This window comes from Mus caroli, chromosome 5, assembly GCF_900094665.2.
Source record: "Mus caroli chromosome 5, CAROLI_EIJ_v1.1, whole genome shotgun sequence".
NCBI classification, from domain to species: Eukaryota; Metazoa; Chordata; class Mammalia; order Rodentia; family Muridae; genus Mus; species Mus caroli.
The window spans coordinates 84,040,932-84,061,764 of NC_034574.1; the positions used below are offsets into that span (position 1 = coordinate 84,040,932).

The 20,833-nt window shown below is 42.3% G+C and overlaps 2 protein-coding genes across 2 annotated transcripts; both read left to right on the forward strand.

Moving 5' to 3' along the window:
* Positions 1-4,900: 4,900 nt before the first annotated feature.
* On the forward strand, positions 4,901-6,788 carry LOC110294443 (growth-regulated alpha protein). Its single transcript, XM_021162681.1, has 4 exons — positions 4,901-5,094; positions 5,184-5,307; positions 5,423-5,503; positions 6,185-6,788. Exons 1-4 carry the CDS (start codon positions 5,025-5,027, stop codon positions 6,198-6,200), a joined length of 291 nt encoding a protein of 96 aa, XP_021018340.1. The 5' UTR covers positions 4,901-5,024; the 3' UTR covers positions 6,201-6,788.
* An 11,223-nt stretch (positions 6,789-18,011) lies between these two features.
* LOC110295209 (C-X-C motif chemokine 2) lies at positions 18,012-20,057 on the forward strand. The gene is made up of 4 exons (XM_021163688.1): positions 18,012-18,156; positions 18,249-18,372; positions 18,492-18,575; positions 19,313-20,057. The coding sequence occupies exons 1-4, from the start codon at positions 18,078-18,080 to the stop codon at positions 19,326-19,328; spliced, it is 303 nt and encodes a 100-aa protein (XP_021019347.1). The 5' UTR covers positions 18,012-18,077; the 3' UTR covers positions 19,329-20,057.
* Positions 20,058-20,833: the final 776 nt, after the last annotated feature.

Below are 20,833 nucleotides of genomic sequence, written 5' to 3' on the forward strand. Positions count from 1 at the left end.
CCCAATGGAGGAGCTAGAGAAAGTATCCAAGGAGCTAAAGGGGTCTGCAACCCTATAGGTGGAACAACAATATGAACTAACCAGTACCCCCCGGAGCTCGTGTCTCTAGCTGCATATGTAGCAGAAGATGACCTAGTCGGCCATCAGTGGAAAGAGTGGCCCATTGGTCTTGCAAACTTTATATGCCTCAGTACAGGGGAACGCCAGGGCCAAGAAGTGGGAGTGTGAGGGGTGAGTGGGGGGGAGGGGAGTGTAGGGGGGAGGATTTGGGGGACTTATGGGGTAGCACTGGAAATGTAAATAAAGAAAATATCTAATTAATTAAAAAAAAAGACTAGGAGTCAATCTTGGATCTGAATGCAACTTCCCGATATGATCACACAGCTTTAGCTTTTTACCCACAATTCAGCGGGTCGCATGGAAGCGCGTCAGCAGAGAGATACATGAAAGGGTAACATGCTTTGCACGTATTCCTCAAGGACAGGGGGCTTTTGAGAAGCCACTGGGCCTAACAACACTGTTGAGAGACCTGTCCTTATTGCCGCTGCTTAACAGTCTCATACCCAACTGCAAGCCCTTTTATTTCTCATCCCTAGTGTTCCCAGCCTCACCTTTCTAACCCCAAACGTTTCCTTTGCCCTCCAGCATCCACTCACATTGCATCATTACGACTGCCATGATCCAGTTTTTAATCTCTTACAAAGCAGTTTGCAGACATGATCCTCACCCCTGCACCACCACCAACAGTGTTTCTCCTCTCTTCAGAACATCTGAGTGCTTTTGGGGGCCTAACAAGGATGCTCTCTGTGTAGCCACCAGCACCCTCCAATTTCAGAGTGCCCTGAATGCATTATTTGGTTTTATACCTACCTATTTTTTATTAGATATTTTCTTTATTTACATTTCAAATGTTATCCCCTTGCCTCATTTCCCCTCCAAAAATCCCCTATCCCCTCCCCACTCCCCCTGCTCACCAACTCACCCACTTCCACTTCCTGGCCCTGGCAGTTTCCTACTCTGGGTCATAGAGCCTTCACAGGACTAAGAGCCTCTTCTCCCATTGATGACGGACTAGGCTATCCTCTGCTACATATGCAGCTAGATCCATGAGTCCCTCCCTGTGTTTTCTTTGATTGGTGGTTTAGTCCCTGGGAGCTCTGGGGGTACTGGTTAGTTCATATTGTTGTTCCTCTTATCAGGCTGCAAACCTCTTCAGTTCCTTGAGTACTTTCTCTAGCTCCTCCATTGGGGACCCTGTGCTTCATCCAATGGATAGCTTGAGCCTCCACTTCTGTATTTGTCAGGCCCTGGCAGAGCCTCTCAGGAGACAGCTGTATCAGGCTCCTGTCAGCAGGCTCCTGTTGGCATCTACAATAGTGTCTGGGTTTTTATACCTACCTATTACATGCGGAACTTCTATATAGTTCATGAGTAATTCCTCTTTTCTAACCATCTGGCTTTCCTACCTGTTCTCATGGCTTTTAACCTCCTCCATTTCAGAACCTTTAGAGGATTCATGAGCTCAGTCTTCAAGAAGAGCCCCACTGAGGACATCATTCTCTCTAGAACGTGCCGCATCTAAGAACACAGACATTAGCAAGCCCTTTGCCCAAACTTTTACTCATGACCTTTGGCCTTCTGGCTATTGAACTTCGAGTTTATAGTAAATGCATTCAACATAGAGAATTAATAATTTCTTGGGGCCTCGCCATTTTCCTCTATTGTAGGGAATCATTTCTAAGTTGTCCTCTCTATGGCTTAAGGTTTCCATCCTCACTAACTTTATCCCGTTTCTATCCTCAAATTATACAATACTATTTATTGTAAATGGAATTGTGTAAACTGATAAATTTTTTTATGAAACAGTATGTGATGCCTTCTGATCCTAGTGGGGCCTTCCCATGTCTTGCAATCCTTTGGTCCATTAATGTCCACTACCTTTGGACCTTCAGCATTGCTTTCCCAAATCCTATCCACAAATCCATCCTCTGGAGCACACAGCTCTTTCACTGGTCTTAATTTCTCAGTAAAGTAAACCTACTTTCCTTCTCCCGCGTGACAGTTCCTAAGCTCCCCTCCCTGTATCCGCAGCATCTCCATGGATATTGTTTCTTATATTAAAAAATTTAACTCCCCATAACTCATATGCTAAGTAAAAAAAAAAACAATAAAACCCATTAACCTCAACAGATTTATTTATTACTTATTCATTTTATTTACTCTGCTTAATTTTTATCATGACAAAAGATAAAATTTATCACAAAAAATTGTACATCTTGGTGATATTTGTATAGTCTTGTGCAACCATCACCGCCATCCATTTCCAAAATGCCTTCATCATATAAACGGAAATCATACATCTGTTCGATAACTTCCATGGCTGGCAAGATAGTTTAGTGGGTAAAATACTTGCTGTCCAAGCATTAAGACCTAAGTTCATATGCCCAGCACCAAAATAAGGATGAGGAGTGACTGTATGCATGTCTCTATGATCACAGCACTGTGGAGGTCTGGATAGATGGGCAGATGCCAGGGTTCGGCAGCCAGCCAGTCTATCCAAAGCTGTGAGGTTAATGGGGAGCCCTGACTCCAAATCAAGGTGGAAAGCAATCAAGGTAAACATCCCAGTGTCAGCCTCTGTTTTCACATGCACCCTCCACATACATCCAACACACATGCACACACACACAAACAATAATAATAGATTTCTAAATCCCTTTCCCCTGGGCCACCACTATTGTACGTTCTGTATTTATGCCTTTCCTTTTACTGAATGGAATGTATAAAATGTTATTTTTTAGTTTCAATAATTTCATATCCTACTGGTTTGCTTTAGTTAACAATACTTTCAGTAACTTTTACTTGAAGGATACTTTACAGATGTTAAGTGGTTGTATTTTTATATTAGTTCTATGAGGGATATTTTTGAGACTTAATAAAGAATGGAAATGTTTTATGTTGACTGTGTACATTCACTCATCCACTTGAGTGTGGATGTGCATATATTAGTACAGGGGCCGGCTGAGGCTTCAGACGTTAGCTGTCCCTGGAGCTGGAATTACAGATGATTGGGAGTTGCCTGATAAGTGAACTTACCTCTTTTGCAAGAACAGAACATGCTCTTAGCTGCTGAGCCATTCCTCCAGCCCCAGTGAGCTTCTATTTTTAAGACATGACTCCAGTAAGTTGTTCTGTGATTTGCAGCTTGTATATATCAGTGGCATCCAGCTATAGTAGAACAAGGAGGAATTCTCTTATCACGGTACGTTTCAAAACAGCTAATCTTAGGAAGTTTGGAAACAGGTGTAGTGTTTGGTGAAGGACTCTCCTGTGCATGTGGCTACCATTTCCTTGCAGAGTCCTCAGGGAAGAAGGGAGTGGGTAGTAAGACTCAGTACAGGTGATCTCTGAACTCTCATGGGGCATTAATCCTAATCTGAGTACCCACCTTTATGATCATTCAATTTGTTGCCAATAAAGTTGTAAAGCACCACTTCTCTTCCTTTATTTGGTAGCTATTTGCAAAATGCTTAACTAGCACCCGGATGCTAGTACCTTTCTTCTTAGTGTATCAGCTCTGTGGAGCAAATGCTACTATTGGCTTTCTTTTACAGATGAGAAACATACTTGAGGTTGGAGAAATTGCCAGTGACCATTCTGAGAGGACACGTTGTAGCTGAAGTTTTAATCCTAATAGTCAGGCTGCCTCTGTAGCTCCACGTGTAGAGTACACCCAGACCAAGGGTTTCTTCCATGATAACTCCAGGTCTCCCTCACAGAGACATAGAATCAATGGATGTTCAGCTAGGATCTACATTCAAATACCCAACAATGACAAAAACAAACAAACAAACAAACAAACAACAATAACAACAACAAACTGGAGACCTAAGGCTGCATTCAGGCAGATTCTGAAATTGTTTAAATAGAGAGCAACAAATATGTCAGAAATTATCTAAGTCTGGTGTATTGGCTCCTGAGTCTAAGAAGCACTTGGAAGGTGGGACGAGAAGGCTTGGAAGTTCAATAGCTAGTTCTAGGTAAGCCTGAGTAGTAAATAATAATAATAATAATATTCAAAGACTCAGTTTTACAATACAGATAGATTCAGATAGCATGAAAATAGTTGTACAAGTAGACTAATAGTTATATAAAGCCATAGCCCTTTGCAGTTAGACTGGTGCGTGTGATATCTGTGGCCTTTTATATCTAGGAACCCCGTCCTCAGCCCAGAAAAACCCCCACAGCTTTCCCGTGGACTTTCCTTAGTCAAAACAAAATATGACCTGCTATACAGCAGGGTAAGGATGCTTCAGGAACCACACTGGGAGTTTGGAAGTTCGGGAAGTTCCCAAGCTCAAAAAACAAAGAGGAGATTGCTACAGCATTCTAAAATAAACAGGGACCTAACCTTGAAAGTGATCTTTCTCCTCACCCTCTTCACATGCCTCCCTGATACAAACCACCAGCTGTGATTTACCATAAAAACAGTAGGCAAAAGCAAACTGGGATAAGAGAAGGTAGATGTCTTTTTAAAGAATGCGTTAATCTGAGACAAGAACGGAATCTGCAACACTCAAAAAACAAGACAAGCTTCCATCCCGGCAAATCACTGTAGTACCAAGTGGAATCCTAGGTGGCGTGGCTCCCACGTGCACATAACGCGGGTGACCCACCTCGCCCTGAGCACTGAAGACTCTGAAGTCTCACTCCTCCCCCCCCCCCCCGCCCCACCCCTTGAGCCATCACTTGTCCAGCGAAGCACGTCACTCCCTCCCCTTTGGGACTTTGGGGCAAAAAGCAAAAATCCCAGAGTCTAATCCTTGGGAGTGGAGCAAGGGGGAGGAGCGATGTCCTTTCCGGTTGCGGGGAAACACCCTGTACTCCGGGAATTTCCCTGGCCCGGAGCTCTGGAGTTTCGAGCATAAAAGGGGCTCGCGGGAGCCCTAGAGCTCCACATCAGGACTCAGAGCCTCTAACCAGCTCCAGCACTCCAGACTCCAGCCACACTCCAACACAGCACCATGATCCCAGCCACCCGCTCGCTTCTCTGTGCAGCGCTACTGCTGCTGGCCACCAGCCACCAGGCCACAGGTAGGTCTCACCATTGCCATTGGGGGAGGAGGGACCTCCGGTGAGCGCAGCCTCCCACAGTCCCGCTGACCCAGAGTCTTCTCCCATAGGGGCGCCTGTCGCCAATGAGCTGCGCTGTCAGTGCCTGCAGACCATGGCTGGGATTCACCTCAAGAACATCCAGAGCTTGAAGGTGTTGCCCTCAGGGCCCCACTGCACCCAAACCGAAGTCATGTGAGTATCTTCCCGGGTAGCTTCTGCCACTTCCAGAGTCGCCCAAACCCTCCCTCGCCCCCACACTTCTCCTAGTGGGAATGCCTAACATGTGGGTCCATCCTTCTCTCTGCAGAGCCACACTCAAGAACGGTCGGGAGACTTGCCTTGACCCCGAAGCTCCCCTAGTTCAGAAGATTGTCCAAAAGATGCTAAAGTGAGTTGTGACTTGTGTTTGTACCTGAGACTAGAGTCAAGGGTGGGAGTACTGGCATATGATCCCTGAACGTTAATTCTATCAAGGAGAGTCTGTGTTTATCAGGAAGTCGGAAAGTTGTGGTTATTATTTTGATAATTGACCTTAATTTGAGATCATTAATTGGTTCTGATGCTAGAGAATTGTGTCCTCTTGGCTATTACCACACTCAAAACCCCGATGCAAATGGACAGTGGCAACAGTTCCTAAAAGATGGAGAAGTCGCCAATAGCCTATAAAGTCTCTTTAGGGGCTGGCAAAGCATGCCCGAGCCTTCTTTTGCCAGTGAGATTTTCCTGAGTTCAAGGCTAAGGTCTCTGTGAATGTTACATAATTTATTGAATTTAAGCCAAGTAGGGGAGATAATAGCAGCTATATCACAGAGTTGTGTGTGAGAGAGGATTAAAGTCACACTTGTAAATTAACCCATGGTGAAGTAGGGGTTTTGTTTTTGTTTTTTTTTGTTGTTGTTTTTGTTTTTGTTTTTCCAAGTCAAGTGATTGACTCCACAGGAACCCACAGTACAGAACCCTGGGTGCAAGTGTAGACATGTAGAGCTCCCATCTGGAGCCTGAGGGACTGGAAATAAAAGAAGAAGGGCTTTGATGACTCTTTGTAACAATGACTCTTTTCTGATTGCAGAGGTGTCCCCAAGTAATGGAGAAAGAAGACAGATTGCTCTGATGGCACCTGTCTGGTGAACGCTGGCTTCTGACAACACTATACAATGTCTTTTGAGGGTCCTATTTATTTATGTATTTATTTATTCCACAAAGTGTGTGGTTTTTATTTTACATTAATATTTAACAGTGTGGATACATTTCATCGATGGTAGTTCAGTTCTGCTTGTTCAGTTTAAAGATGGGTAGGCTTAAAATATTTCATTAAATTAATATTTATTGGGAGACCACTAAGTGTCAACCACTGTGCTGGAAGGTGTTGTGCGAGAAGAAGCGCAGAGAGATAGATAAGAGTTTAGGATCGTGTTTTGTGTTAGGGTGAGGACATGTGTGGGAGGCTGTGTTTGTATGTCTTGAAAAGAATGTCAGTTATTTATTGAAAGTCGTCTTTCATATTGTATGGTCAACACGCACGTGTTGAAGCTTCCCTTGGACATTTTGTGTCTAGTTGGTAGGGCATAATGCCCTTTTACATTTTTAACCCTGTTTCTCCTTGTCTCGTCTCGCTCGGGACAGAGAAGTTCAAAGGACTGTTACAAATGAAGTAAAAATAAAAGTTTTATTAAAAAAAATAATATGGGTGCTTTTTGTCTTATTCTTCCTGACATGGTGGTGTATAGTAAATCTTGTACCTATGATGGCTGGAGTTTCTTATGACTTGCGTACTTAAGGAGAAGCAATTGCTACCCCTGATAAACACATTCTATGGTTCCCCAACTTTCCCCAATAATTTCTAGCTCTACACTGACCAATTTTTTTTACTCAAAAAATTAGTTCCTTTTTTTAAAAAAAATACCTTTGCTGTTATTATTGTTTAATTTTGAAAGAGGGATCGTCTACAGCCAGACCACCCTGAACGAACTCCATCTCCTCTGATCTCAGAAGCTAAGCAGGATTGGGCCTGGTTAGGACTTGAACGGGAGAGAGGGGTCATGCAAAGCTGTCTAGACTGGCTTTGAACTCCCAGTCCTTCCTCTGCAGGCTCCCTGCACGCCAGGATTACAGTTATGCAGAGTGGACACACCTGGCTCTGAAATTCTTGACAAACTCTTGAAGTTCTTATAAACATGGTAACAAGCCCTTTGGTCTGTGGGTCTTCCAAAATGTGTAATTATCTTTCCTTTTTAATGAGGTTGGTGACCAGAAGCGAACAAGTGGATTCTTTCTATGGACTTCAAAGCTTTATGTTAATGAAAATGCTAATAAAAGTAATGGCGTATATGGGTAAATACACACTGTGAAGTAAAATACGTGGTTTAAGGAAGCAGAATGAGAGCTACTGAGAGGTATGGCTTCGAAATATACCATGTTTTATCAATGGGTCACATATTAAGGAAAATATAATCAGGTAAGAATGTAAGGCATGGTGGTGCACACCTTTAATGCCAGCACTCAGGAGACAGAGCCAGGTGGATTTCTGAGTTTGAGGCCAGCCTGGTCTACAAAGTGAGTTCCAGGACAGCCTGGGCTATACAGAGAAACCCTGTCTCCAAAACAAAACAAAACAAAACCAAAAAGAATGTATATTAGGATACCTAAGTGATACTTTAGAAGAAAAGGGAAAGTTTAGAACTTGAAAAATATGAAAGGCAGATAAAATAGAATAAAAGAAATGACCTCAACCATGCATGCAAAAACCTAAAGAGATAACCTGAGGAGTGTCTGGGGAATCCAACAGAAAATCCCCAAAGGTCAGGCTTAATTTCTCAACCCGTGGCACCCTGAGCTGGGCTGCTGGCTTGCTGTCATAGAAGACCTGAGAAAAGCAATGCATTGCAGAAAGTTTACCAGCCCAAAACCGTACCACATGGTCAACATGACTCTCACCAGTCAGAGCTTTCAAATGACTGCGGTGCAGCTGCTGACAGAAAAGAGGATGGAACTAACCAGTACCTCGGAGCTCTTGACTCTAGCTGCATATGTATCAAAAGATGGCCTAGTCGACCATCACTGGAAAGAGAGGCCCATTGGACACGCAAACTTTATATGCCCCAGTACAGGGGAACGCCAGGGCCAAAAAAATGGGAATGGGTGGGTAGGGAAGTGGGGGGGAGGGTATGGGGGACTTTTGGGATAGCACTGGAAATGTAATTGAGGAAAATACGTAATAAAAATATTAAAAATAATAATAAATAAATAAATAAAACTTAGCTTGACACTCTTAAAAAAAAAAAGAAAAGAAAAGAAAAGAGGATGGGAGAGAGAAGGGCTCGTCAGTCACATGGGTTCTCTCCCACCTTATCCAGAGTCCCAGAGCATGCAAGAGAATGGCACATAGATTCGAATTTGAGGAACATTCCTCAAAATATCCAACAAGCACACACTTCAAAATTGTCTATCTGAGGGAAAAACAAGACACAATCAAAGACATATACAGATAACAGAAGACAGAGAGATATGAGAGCCAGACACAATGATGTGATGTGAATCCGGAATAGGAGAAAAAAAGACATGGATGGAATACTGGTGAACTTTGAATAAGGACTGAGTTTAGTGAACAGCAGTGCACTGGGAACAGTCTCTTGGTTTTGATAAAAACCTCTGTAACTATGTTGACAATATGAGACACAGAATGAAAATTCAGACAGAGGCGCTTTCTCCCACATAAATATTTTCTAATTCTAAAATTATCCTCAATTTAAATTTCAAATTTTCAGCATGGTTTTGGAAAATGTACAGTAAGTAAAAACAACTAGGGGATAGACTTTTTAATACAACGGTAATAAAGTTACAACAAACTTAAATGGAACTAACAAATAACCCAATTTTAAAACTGGGGAACAGAGCTAAACAGAGAGTTCACAACTGAGGGATCTCAAATGGCTGGGGAGCACTTAAAGACATGTTCAAAGTCCTTAGTCATCAGGGAGATGCAAATCAAAATGTCCCTGAGGTTCCACCTCACACCAGTCAGAATGGCTAAGATCAACCTCAGGTGACAGCAGATGCTGGCGAGGATGTGGTGGGATGTGCTTATCATTGGTGGGATTCCAAACTGGTATAACCACTCTGGAAATCAATCTGGCAGTTCCTGAGAAAATTACAATTAGCCCTACCTGAAGACCCAGCTATACCACTCCTGGGCATATACCCAAAGGATGCCTCACCATACCAGAGGGACACATGCTCCACGATGTTCATAGTGGCCTTATTGGTAATAGCCAGAAGCTGGAAACAATCCACAACAAGAAAATGGAGACAGAAAATGTGGTTCATTTACACAATGGAATACTACTCAGCTATTAAGAATGAAGGCATCAGGAGTTTTGTAGGCAAATAGATAGAACTATAAAATATCATCCTGAGTGTGTGTCGAAAGGACATACATGGTATGCACTCACTAGTAAGTGGATGTAAGCCAAAAAGTACAGAATACCTAGGATACAACCCACAGAATTTAAGAACTTTAACAAGCAGAAAGGCCAAATGAGGATGCTTCAATCCCACTTAGAAAGGGGAAGGAATTAATCATGGGAGGCAGAGGGAAGGAGGGATTTGGGTGGGAGTGGGAGAGGAGGTGGAAAGGGGCAACAGGATTAGGTATGGGGGGCACAGGAGAGAAGCCCAAAGGGCCAGCAGAGTGAATGGAAATATGTAGCCTCAGAAGATGGGAGATAGGAAGACACTCTAGAAAGTGCCAGAGACCTGGGAGGTGAGAGACTCTCAGGATTCAATGGGAGGGACCTTAGATGAAATGCCCAACAGTGTGGAGAGTGAACTCAGAGTCCACCTCCAGTAGATAGAGCCTGAAGAGGAGAGATGATGTTATTAACTCACAGTCAGAATTTCTGACCCAGAATTGTTCCTTTCTAAAAGAACTGCAGGGACAAAAAATGGAGAAGAAACTGAGGGAAAGGAGGTCCAATGACTGTCCCAACTGGAGATCCAGCTCATGGGGAGACACCAAGGCCTGACACTATTACTGATGTGTGCTTATAGCATGGCTGTCCTCTGAGAGACCCAACCCGCAGCTGATTGAGACAGACTGAGATACTTACACCCAACCATTGGGCTGAAGTCAGGGACCCCTATGGTTGAATTAAGGGAAGAACTGAGGAAGCAGAAAAGGAGGACAACCCTATAGGAAGACCAGCAACACTCAACTAACTGGGACGGGACCCCTGGGAGCTCCCAGACACTGAGTCACCAACCAGGGAGAATACACGTTAGTCTGAGGACCTGACACACACCTATATCAGAGGACTTCCTGATCTGGCTTTTGTGGGAGAAGATGTGCCTCATCTTGAGAGAATTGAGGCCCCAGGAAGAGGAAAAGGAATAGGATGAGGAACTATTGAAGGGGGAACAAGGAGGGAGTAGGGGGCAAAGGGTGGAATATAAATAATAAAAACAAAAGGACAACAACAACAAAAGGTCAAAGACTGGCTATGAAAATAAGAAAATCTATGCTTCCTGAAGATATTTCTTAAGTGTTTGACTCTAAATAGCTTAAAATAAGTGAAAATGAAATGTCTCCCACCACACAAAACCTATATGAGAGGAACTCAATATACATCATCAGTTACTAAAATATTATTGATACATTTATGAACAACTGATCTATTAGTGAAGTACATATAGAAACAAGCAGTCACGAGAGAATAAAGTCTGATTCAAAATATAAAGGGGGCAACTATAGAAGAGACAAAGTAATGTTTAAATTTTACAAATAACATTAAAATACATAAAACAAGTTGGTAAGACTAACAAAAAGCAGTCGAAAAATCAGGCTCCATAGGTAAAGAAGATTTTTTTTGTATCTTGTGTAATGGTGGTCCACACCTATAATCTCTGTCCTTAAAGTGTCTGCAGTAAAAGACTTGTCTTGGCTACATGGTGACTCAGAAGCCATCATATGCTACGTGAAATTGTGTCTTTTAAAAAAATGGATTAAAGATAACATGTTACTGTATGGTCCATGCTGGCCCTAACTATTTAATTCATGAATGACATCTATATATTTTATCTGCATAGCCGCTGTGTTAGCTTCCCATAGGTAAAGATTCTAGCCTTATCTTTAACTCAATTCTTAATAGGGAAGGTATTGAAATATTGCTAATAGTACGGAAAAATTAAAAAATAGAATTGAGTTGGCTTGACTGACATTTCTAGATAGCTTGCCTGTGATTGCATAAATGACAGTGGGTGTGTTGTTGTTGTTGCTGCTGTTGTCTTGCTTGTTATTTGTTGTTTTATTTTACAGTGCCCAGGAAACTTTTTCTACAGGAGGCTTCATATTGGCCTTGAAGAATGTATCAAAGACAGAAAAAGTTGAAATGCTACAGAAATGCACCCTGCTCATCACTTTTTATAATGTTGTTGCCTTTCTTGTTGAAATAGATATGACCATACACTGTGCATGCTGGCTGTGGCTAATAACTCATCCCTCAGCTTCCTGAATTTGATTTCACAATGCCAGAGTCATCTTGCTTCTTCATATACAGCATAAACATCTAATGTGATTAAAAAATATTACCATGGAGACGTGGCCTTATGCCTTATATTTATTTTAGACGTAGTTTTGTCAATTTTGGAGTTCCCATATTTCTTAGGTTGCATGACAAGAATTTAATGCAATTTAACTACGTGATACTGCCTCCACAAAAGGCTCTAATTTTTTAAAAAATGAAACAGGAACACATAGTTTTGTATTAAGAGTCATTTTGTGTCAAAGTCTTGGAATATATTCCAGATCTAATATATTAGATTAGTATTAGTTATTACTTAGTATCAATTAAAGTGAATTTTAAAAACTACAAACTACTGAAAGCAAAAAAGATTCTTAGAATAATAATAGTAATAGTAGTAGTAGTAGTAAACTAGCTAATTTAGTGGCTAGAAGTATCCTACATGGAAAATAATTCTTTCTTTTCTGTTTTACCTTATTCGTCTTTTACAAATATGTCACTACCTCTGATACATTATACCTAATAAATGTTTTTGGTTTTCATCTTCATCATCACTTTCTTCTCTTATGTGATTTGAACAATGAAAATCTCTTACCCTCCTCAGTATAGACAGCAGATAAACTTTACAGTGTGACATTATGCACATTGGCCACGGAAACAACTTTATGTGAGTAGCAGCCTCCCAGAGGAAGTAATATCCAGAGGAATTGACAAGATTCTAAGGGTCATAGTGCCCCTCTTCCTGCACACAGGCTAATAAGATCAAGAATGGGGGCGGGGAGCAGACTGGGTCTTTAAGGAGGCCATGTCTTGGGGGAGGGAGGAAGGTGAAAAAAACAAAAGAGAAAACAAAAAGGTCTCTCACCTTTTTGCTCAAGACATGGCCTCCTCAGAAACACTTATAAGTGTCCCAGTGGAACAAATAGAAGGGTAAACTGTGTAATGGCAGACAACAAAGAATGCTAGCTAATTCTCCACGGGCAGCTCTGATGAGCTCAGGTACTTACTACGTTCTCAAGATTGAAAAAGGAAGGAAAAAGTTACTAAACATTAGCCAATAGGGAAGTTAAATTTTTTCCAGTTTGTTTTATTGGGAGGGAAAGGAAGTATGGGATGAAATGAAACTCTTAATGAAGTTGTGACCTTTTCTGGAGGAGGAACTATGGAACTATATAGGAAACAATGACAACTTAAAGAATGCTGTAATGAGAAAACTGTGTGTGTGTGTATATGTGTGTGTGTGTGTGGAAAGCAGAAGTCAACACCATGTGGGCGCAGGGAATCCAGACTCAGGGTCTCAGGCTTCTGTAGCACACACTTTGCTGACTGAGCCATCTCCCTACTCCCAAAGAACACTTTTTTCTTTAAGACTGTTGGTACAAAGCATGTCTCAGCATAGTCTTTTTTTTTTATGTCTTTCCCTATAACTGTGTCAAGATCTAATGAAATCTACCCTCTATGTGTAAGTGTCTGGACAATGGAATTCAGAATAAATGAATAATTTGTATTCAGTAAGGAGCTATATGCTGAAAAATTAAAATTGAATCACTAAGAATGAGTTATGAGTTTCAGGTCTTCTTTTTTATCTTGTTATTGATTATCCCATATTTAACCTTTTTTCTTGCAACAACAAAACACGTCAAATTAAGTGAATTACTAATATAATTATGAATATGTTACTTGGCCTTGAAAATCAAAGTATCTCATTTACTTACAAGGCGAAATGCCATTGAGTTTTGTTTTAAAAGATTGAATTTATCTTATCCATTCGGAGAGAAGCTGGAAAACATTACAAACAGGCATGCCTCAGGAAGTCCAGCTTTGTGGCAGGGAAAGGTACTTTAGGGGAAAGTCTCAGGTACACTGATTGCTGAGTCCTGGTCCAAAGTCTCGGTGACTATGGGACACGGTCCATGCAGGATCTTCATCTTTTTAGTCCAGATTCACAAAGGACCCAGGGGAGGAACTGGCCTGTGATCTGCTGCTGCCCCCACTTCGCCTATGCACCTTTCAAACAAGTCTTTGCTTGCTCTGTCCTTTCCCTTCAGAAGGTTTCCTGCCTCTCGGAATTATCTCCTTTCCCTGGAAGGCTTCTTTAACATTGTCAGAACAGAGAAGGTCCCCTGTGTCTGAAAGAGCTCCCAATGCCACAGTGGGAACTGGATTATTACCTCTTTTCTCCAAATACCTTGAGTGTGTTTCACATAGCTTATCACAGCCTCTGTTGTGTTTTTGCGTCTTCCCCCTCAGGTATGTATCTTCCCGATTGAAAGGAGCGGTCCAGGGTCACAGGGTCTCCTACCTCTCTCTGTGTCCAAGGCACCTAACTTCATTCTTACATTATAAATCTTGAGAACTTACATTGAAAATGCTGAGAGAAAAGGAGAGAGGAAGTTTAAAAGCAAGCTGAAACGTCCGTCTTGATAGAGAATCTATCAATAAGCGGAGTCCATAACACACAACTGAAGGCGAGATGGACTGAATGAAAAAGAGAATCGATTGGTCTTTCTGGGATACCTAAAGCCAGGTGAGAGTGGGTGGAAGGCAGAATTTCCAAGCTCAAAGCTTAGACCTGGTGACTGTTCTCACTTGGGCGGGATAGGTGGCTTTTCTCTAGACTGCCTCAGCTTCAAGCGGCCTCTCCCAGATCAGGCTCTGGCAGAACTCCAAGGTGCTGGTTTGCCAGCTGCGACCCAGCAGGAAGTAAGGACCTGTTTTGTATTTTTTAAAAAATCATTTCCTGACAGAAAGGACCAGAGGGATTTTTTTTTTTTTTCTGACTTGGACATGATTACATCATTTGCCCGCTGGCAAGCTTACCAAGGCCTCTACAACGTTGAGACTCAGCCACAAAGGACTGGCAAATGCTCCGTGGCTCTGTCAGCTTACTTCCAGAGCTGTGCCGTAGATCACTTGTCTTGAACCCAGACTGGGAAGAGAGAGAGAGACAGCAGGGACTGGAGTCTTGCTTCTCAGAGGATAGTTAGGACTCTGTCATCAAAAGTAAAAAAAAAAAAAAAATGCTGAGAATCAGGCATAAAAGACGAGCATATTAGAGATGCACTCACGCATGCTTTGGATTGAATGAACTGAGAGATCTAGACACGTTTTAGTCATTCATTTTAATTATATGCAGATGAGTGCTTACCTAAATACATATATGGGTACCACATGCACGTCTGGTACCCACAAAGGCCAGTTCTGGGGAACTGGGTAATAATCCTCTGAATAAACAGCGAGGGCTCCTAACTGCTGAGTCATCTCTCTATCCCTGAGTCAAGGGATTTAACGCATTGTTCCCTCAGCTAGATTCATTTGTAATTCAGGAAGCACTAACTACAAGAGCTCTGGCAGACATCTTGATTCCTGGTGGCAAGTAGGAAAAGCGGCATCCACCACTAGACCATCCTTGCAGCTTCATCTACGCTCAGGATGAGCACAGCTCTGGACTTAAAAGATCTCTCATGTGTAAAACATCAAAGGATGATAAGTGAATGCCTCGTGGTGGTTCCATTCCTTTCAAATTGATAGTATGATTTTAAAGTTTGGGCATAGAATTTGTCATTTTATTCATACCAAATATAATTGGCTGGAGCTGGTACTTAACACTTCCAGAAAGAATTGAATTATTTTAGTATAACATCATTTCTCTTTAAAGCTTCAAAAACAGCAAGTCAAAGGTTGTTAGGGACTGGCTATGAAGATGGGTATTATGTTAGAAGAAAAAAAAATGCTAGTATTCCATTTTGTAAGCAACTGTTGCTTTACTCTGTAGTTCCTGGCATATATTTAGTAATTACTTTTTGAAACATTGTATGCTTCAGAGACTGCTGTAGGAGCCCGGTACTTTATCCTATTCTCTCTGAGTATTTCCTTATGTCAACATATCAGATTACACCTGGAAATCCCTACAGCAGATAGTTTCTGTTTTCTATTATCATAAAGAGACTAATGAGAGGCAGGTGGATTTCTGAGTTTGAGGACAGCCTGGTCTACAGAGTGAATTCCAGGACAGCCAGGGCTACACAGAAAAACCCTGTCTCGAAAAACCAAAAACCCAAAAACAAAAACAAAAACAAAAAACAAAAAACAAAAAAAAAAAAGAGAGACTAATGGGCTGACCAGCATCCTGATAATACTGAAGGCAAATATTTCAGTTATAAACCTGATAAAGTGGTCACATTAAATCCACAGAAGTCTGTGAGCCTTATCTAGGCAGTTAAAACTCATGAATAAAATGTCCATGAATAAAACGCCTCTTAGAAGCTCCAATTTCCACCGGCTTCAGTTCTGAAGAGGATGTATATTAATTTGGGAGGGGGGACGACGACAAAGCATACATATGTGTTAAATACACCACGTTCGTTCTACAAATGTAAAGTCTTACTGGGAGTACAACACCCAGATGTTACACCACTTTACCGATTTTAAACATTAGGAAAGCCAAAGTTGAGCCATGAGATACAAACATTAAATAAATAATAAAACCCCACAAACCTATGAATCACTTATCTCAGGAAACAGCTAATTCTTTATAAATTATACTAGTAATTGGGATGAGTATGTTCATTCATATTTTGTGGTTTTAGTTGATAAACCAATTAAATTAGGTAAGAGACTCATCTAAATTCTTTTTTCCCCCTGAGACAGAGTTTCGTTATACAGCCCCCATCGCCTGGAACTCACAGAGATCTGGACACCTCTGTCTGCCTAGGGCTAGGGTTAAATGTGTTTGCCATCAATCCCTGCTCCAAATTATCTCCTAAGGGGAGGGGGGCAAAAATGAATAGAAAATTGTTTTGTTTTTCAAGAATTATGTGTGTGTGTGTGTTGTGTGTGTGCGTGTGTGTGTGTGTGTGTGTGTGTGAGTGTGTGTGGCTTTTACTCTTAGGTGAGTCTTGTTTTAGTAATATGGAGGCAAAACCAGATTTTATTATTATTTTTTTTTACTTTAGCATTTATACAGTGAGTTTTTAGAAACATTAACATTTATTCATCTGAACATTTTGAGATAATTATTAGCATTTGGGTGCATTTCAAAGATAAGAAGTTAGCACATTGGTCACAGGTGGGAGTCTATGTCCCAGTATCTAGTGGCACAACATTTCCTATCTGGCAGCTTTGAATATCCACCTGCCTCTCACACACTTCTCTGTAAAACGACCACATGGCTCTCAGATTGTTGCACTCAGACCCACGACTATCTACAACTTGTGTTCTAGGTGACCAAGAATTAAAACCCAGGGTGAGAAAAATGTGCTAGTGAAAGACAAAGGCTAGAACTGAGGGCTACAGTAGTTTTTGTCACAATCAGTGAAAGCGCAATATGATCCTCTAGTGGAGAAATCAAATCACTGGGACAAGCAAGGATGTATACAGTGGGGGGACGACGACTAGATTTGCCTCGATAACAAAGGGGGAGAGAGAGAGAGAGAGAGAGAGAGAGAGAGAGAGAGAGAGAGAGAGATTGAAATCTGGCATTTAAATATTTCACAGATACAGGTACACGTTTGTTGTTAAGCGGACATGTGAAGGGCGCTACCTCCTCTAGGTGTCAGCACTGACTGGCGAGTAGACTGTCCCCAGGAGAGCCCTTGCCTCCTGCAGCTGGAGACCACTGAGAGACCACCAAGTCTCTATTTCTTGAATTCATGAAAATCTCTTACAGCTGATGTGGTGCTCACCGGCACACTGGAAGAGCCTCGGAAGTTCCAGAATTTCACAGAGGAAGTTATATGAGATTACAACACTTTGTCCTAGGTTAAACATGAATTAAACTTTTGACACATCTTCCCCCCTCGGCCCCCCCGCCCCCAAGTCCGGTAGAAGGATATGACACAAAATGTGATTTACTCGTGCTCAGTACACCGCAGGAACAATGCACTCTTGTGTACAGCCTGAGATGACTAAATTTCAACGGTGTACTTACACAGACGTAAATAAATCTTCATCTAGTACTATCTATGAGTATGTAACTAATAGAGAAGCAACCCCCCCCCATCCCCCGCGCGCTCGCGCTTGAACACACACACCTTAATTTCTCCAGTCCTAATGACTAAAGTTCCCCAAACTGTTAGGTCTCCACTGATGACATAGCTCAGTAACCACTGTCCTCTAGCAGGTGGTCACTTCAGCGCAGACATCACTTCCTTCCTTTTGAGGATTTGGGGAAGGACATCCCAGGGTCCCATAGTGGAAGGGCAGGGCAGTAGAATGAGGCAGGCAGCTCACGCGCGCGTGTCCCCAACCCACTCAGCTTTGGGGCGGGGCTCTGTGCTTCCTGATGGGGGGGACCCTGAGCTGAGGGAATTTCCCTGGTCCCCGGGCTTTTCCAGACATCATACATAAAAGGAGCTCTCGGGACCTCAGAGCCCCAGACTGCGCCTCAGTGCCTCCAGAAAGCTTCCTCTCGCACTCCAGACTCCAGCCACACTCCAGCCTAGCGCCATGGCCCCTCCCACCTGCCGGCTCCTCACTGCTGCTCTGGTCCTGCTGCTGCTGCTGGCCACCAACCACCAGGCTACAGGTGGGATTCGGATTCGAGGCTGATGTTTCTGGGAAAGCCTCAGGTGGGCGCAGCCATCCCCAGCCCCTCTGACCCAGTGTCTTCTCCTACAGGAGCTGTTGTGGCCAGTGAGCTGCGCTGTCAATGCCTGAACACCCTGCCAAGGGTTGACTTCAAGAACATCCAGAGCTTGACTGTGACGCCCCCAGGACCCCACTGCGCCCAGACAGAAGTCATGTGAGTGTCTCCCTGGATAGCCTCTGCCATGGCCAGAGTTGCCCAGACCCTCTCCTGCCGCCCCATGCTCACTCCAAAGAACCCTCGTGCCTTATAATGATCCCCACATCTCTCTGCAGAGCCATTCTCAAGGGCGGTCAAGAAGTTTGCCTCAACCCTGAAGCCCCCCTGGTTCAGAAAATCATCCAAAAGATACTGAACAAGTGAGTCGTGATTTGTGCTTACACCTGACTGGCATCCAATTTCTGAAAATTATAGCAGGAACAATCAAGGTTAACTTCAGTTCAGGAACCTGGATTTTCATTGTTAACTTTGCCTTGTGAGCATCAGTTTGAATTGATAGAAGGATATGACCAGCTCCTTTCATCTACACACGCAAAATTCCTTCCTTAATGGATGGATGGTCACTGTGTGTCCCTAAGAATTAAGGAGATAGAACCAACTAGCCCTGTTGTAAAGCCTGTTATCTATTAAGATTCAATACTTTACCCCTGCCCTTTCCATGTCTGTGAGCTGTAAAGTCTAACTCTTGGTTTTGGTCAAGGTGAGCCTCTAAGGCTTCTGGATGAAGAGCTGGGGTTTCCAGTAAGAGGCTTGAAATTCAGGTGTAGGCTTTCGCTCTTATCCTGACTGAGTTAAGTGAAAAAGCAATAGGTACTGTTCTTGTTACAAAGTACTCGAAGTCATGACATTTTTATTCTTAACATCATTTGGAAAGGTTCAAGCTGGTACAATTGTAACGCCAGCTCTACTATTCTAGTTTCAAAGCGTCCAGAGTGTTTATTGCTGGAAAGTCCAGCAATAGGTAACAGGTCCCTTGTGTAGCCTAGAGATGATTACGTTTGGAGAGTAAATCAAGGTCCAGGATGAAGTCAAAAGAAGAGGGCTCTGCAACCCGCCTTTAAGATACCCACTAACAGCAACCGTTTTCTCATCACAGAGGCAAGGCTAACTGACCTGGAAAGGAGCCGCCTGGGCTGCTGTCCCTCAACGGGAAGAACCAAACAGAAAAAAACCAAACAGCACCCGGGAAGCCTGGATCGTGCCTGATGTGCCTCGCTGTCTGAGAGTTCACCTATTTATTTATCTATGTATTTATTTATTTATTTCCATTGCCCAGATGTTGTTATGTTTATTATGATATTTAAAGATATGCATTTGCTAATTCACTGTAATATCTTAAAAGGTCATTTTAATATGTTAAAGTTTATTTTAATAATGTTTAATGTGTTCAATTAGAGTTATTTAACTTATATAGTTGGAAGGTGATACATTTTTAAACCTATTTATTCATTAGTTTCTGGGGAGAGGGTGAGTTGGGCACTAGCTACATCACACCCACACAGTGAAAGAGACTGGGGATAAGGGGTAGGGTTGGGGATAAATAGATGCAGTCGGATGGCTTTCATAGAAGGAGTGTGCATGTTCACATCATTCTTTGTAAGCACTGAGAAGAGTAGAACAGCTGTTATTTAGGTTTCAGTGTTTCTAAACTATATGTACAACATTTCTGATGCTGAACTTTCAATGTAATGTTGTGAGTATCCCTTGGACATTTTATGTCTTCCTCGTAAGGCACAGTGCCTTGCTTAGCAATTGTTTTGTCATGCCTTCTCGTGTCTTGAAGTGGACACATTTATTTATTCATGTACTTTTACAAATAACAAAAAATAAAAACTTCTGTTAAAAAAATCCCGTGCTTAAGTTTGTTTTATATATCTCAATATTTTATTCTTCCATCGTACTGAAGGTGTCAGGAATGCTTAAGAAACCATCTTTCCTGCAGGAACAGCTACTAGCTGGAGTCTCCCTTGTTTCTGTCAAGAAGGCACACTTGATGCCTTTCAAAGTCTCTGCAGGATTTGTCTGTCAAAGAATCCCTCTCTAACATATTCCTTCCCCCAAGGAACAGCTTGAGGTTCAGCACTAGTCTGAGGAATTTTAAAAAAGTGTTTTTAAAGATCTCATTTAAATTATTTTTCCTAAACTTTTATTTATTTGTGTGTGTGTGTGTGTGTGTGTGTGTGCGCGCGTGCGTGCGTGTTTATAAGCAGGTTTTGCTTTCCCTCCTACTGAGGTTGATTCGGAACTGCAGTAATGTGGCAGGGTCCTTCTTCAGAAGTCAATCTGTGCAATGAAGATAAAGCTTAGAAAACATGAGAGACAGAGCACTTTGTCAGTGTAAGGGACCACCATGAGGAGTTTCTCCTAACTTCCAGGGATAGTTGGTTTAATTTCCTGAAATGCAGTGCTTTTCTAATGTCACCAAGTTTGAATGCTCTCTGAGCATGTCAGTTTCAATGTAAGCTTCCCAGACAGGCAGGTACACACGGAAACTCCAGAACAGAGGTAAAGATTGACATGAGGCAGGGAGAGCTAAGCTGTGGAAATACCCTCCAGACCTGAGCAGGAAGAGAGAGAGAGAGAGAGAGAGAGAGAGAGAGAGAGAGAGAGAGAGAGA

Excerpts from the sequence above, each read along its gene's own strand:
- LOC110294443 (XM_021162681.1), top strand. The coding sequence starts at position 5,025 with ATGATCCCAGCCACCCGCTCGCTTCTCTGTGCAGCGCTACTGCTGCTG. Across the intron at positions 5,095-5,183 it reads CACCAGCCACCAGGCCACAG|GGGCGCCTGTCGCCAATGAG; the intron begins GTAGGTCTCACC and ends CTTCTCCCATAG. Across the intron at positions 5,308-5,422 it reads TGCACCCAAACCGAAGTCAT|AGCCACACTCAAGAACGGTC; the intron begins GTGAGTATCTTC and ends TTCTCTCTGCAG.
- LOC110295209 (XM_021163688.1), top strand. The coding sequence starts at position 18,078 with ATGGCCCCTCCCACCTGCCGGCTCCTCACTGCTGCTCTGGTCCTGCTG. Across the intron at positions 18,157-18,248 it reads CACCAACCACCAGGCTACAG|GAGCTGTTGTGGCCAGTGAG; the intron begins GTGGGATTCGGA and ends CTTCTCCTACAG. Across the intron at positions 18,373-18,491 it reads TGCGCCCAGACAGAAGTCAT|AGCCATTCTCAAGGGCGGTC; the intron begins GTGAGTGTCTCC and ends ATCTCTCTGCAG.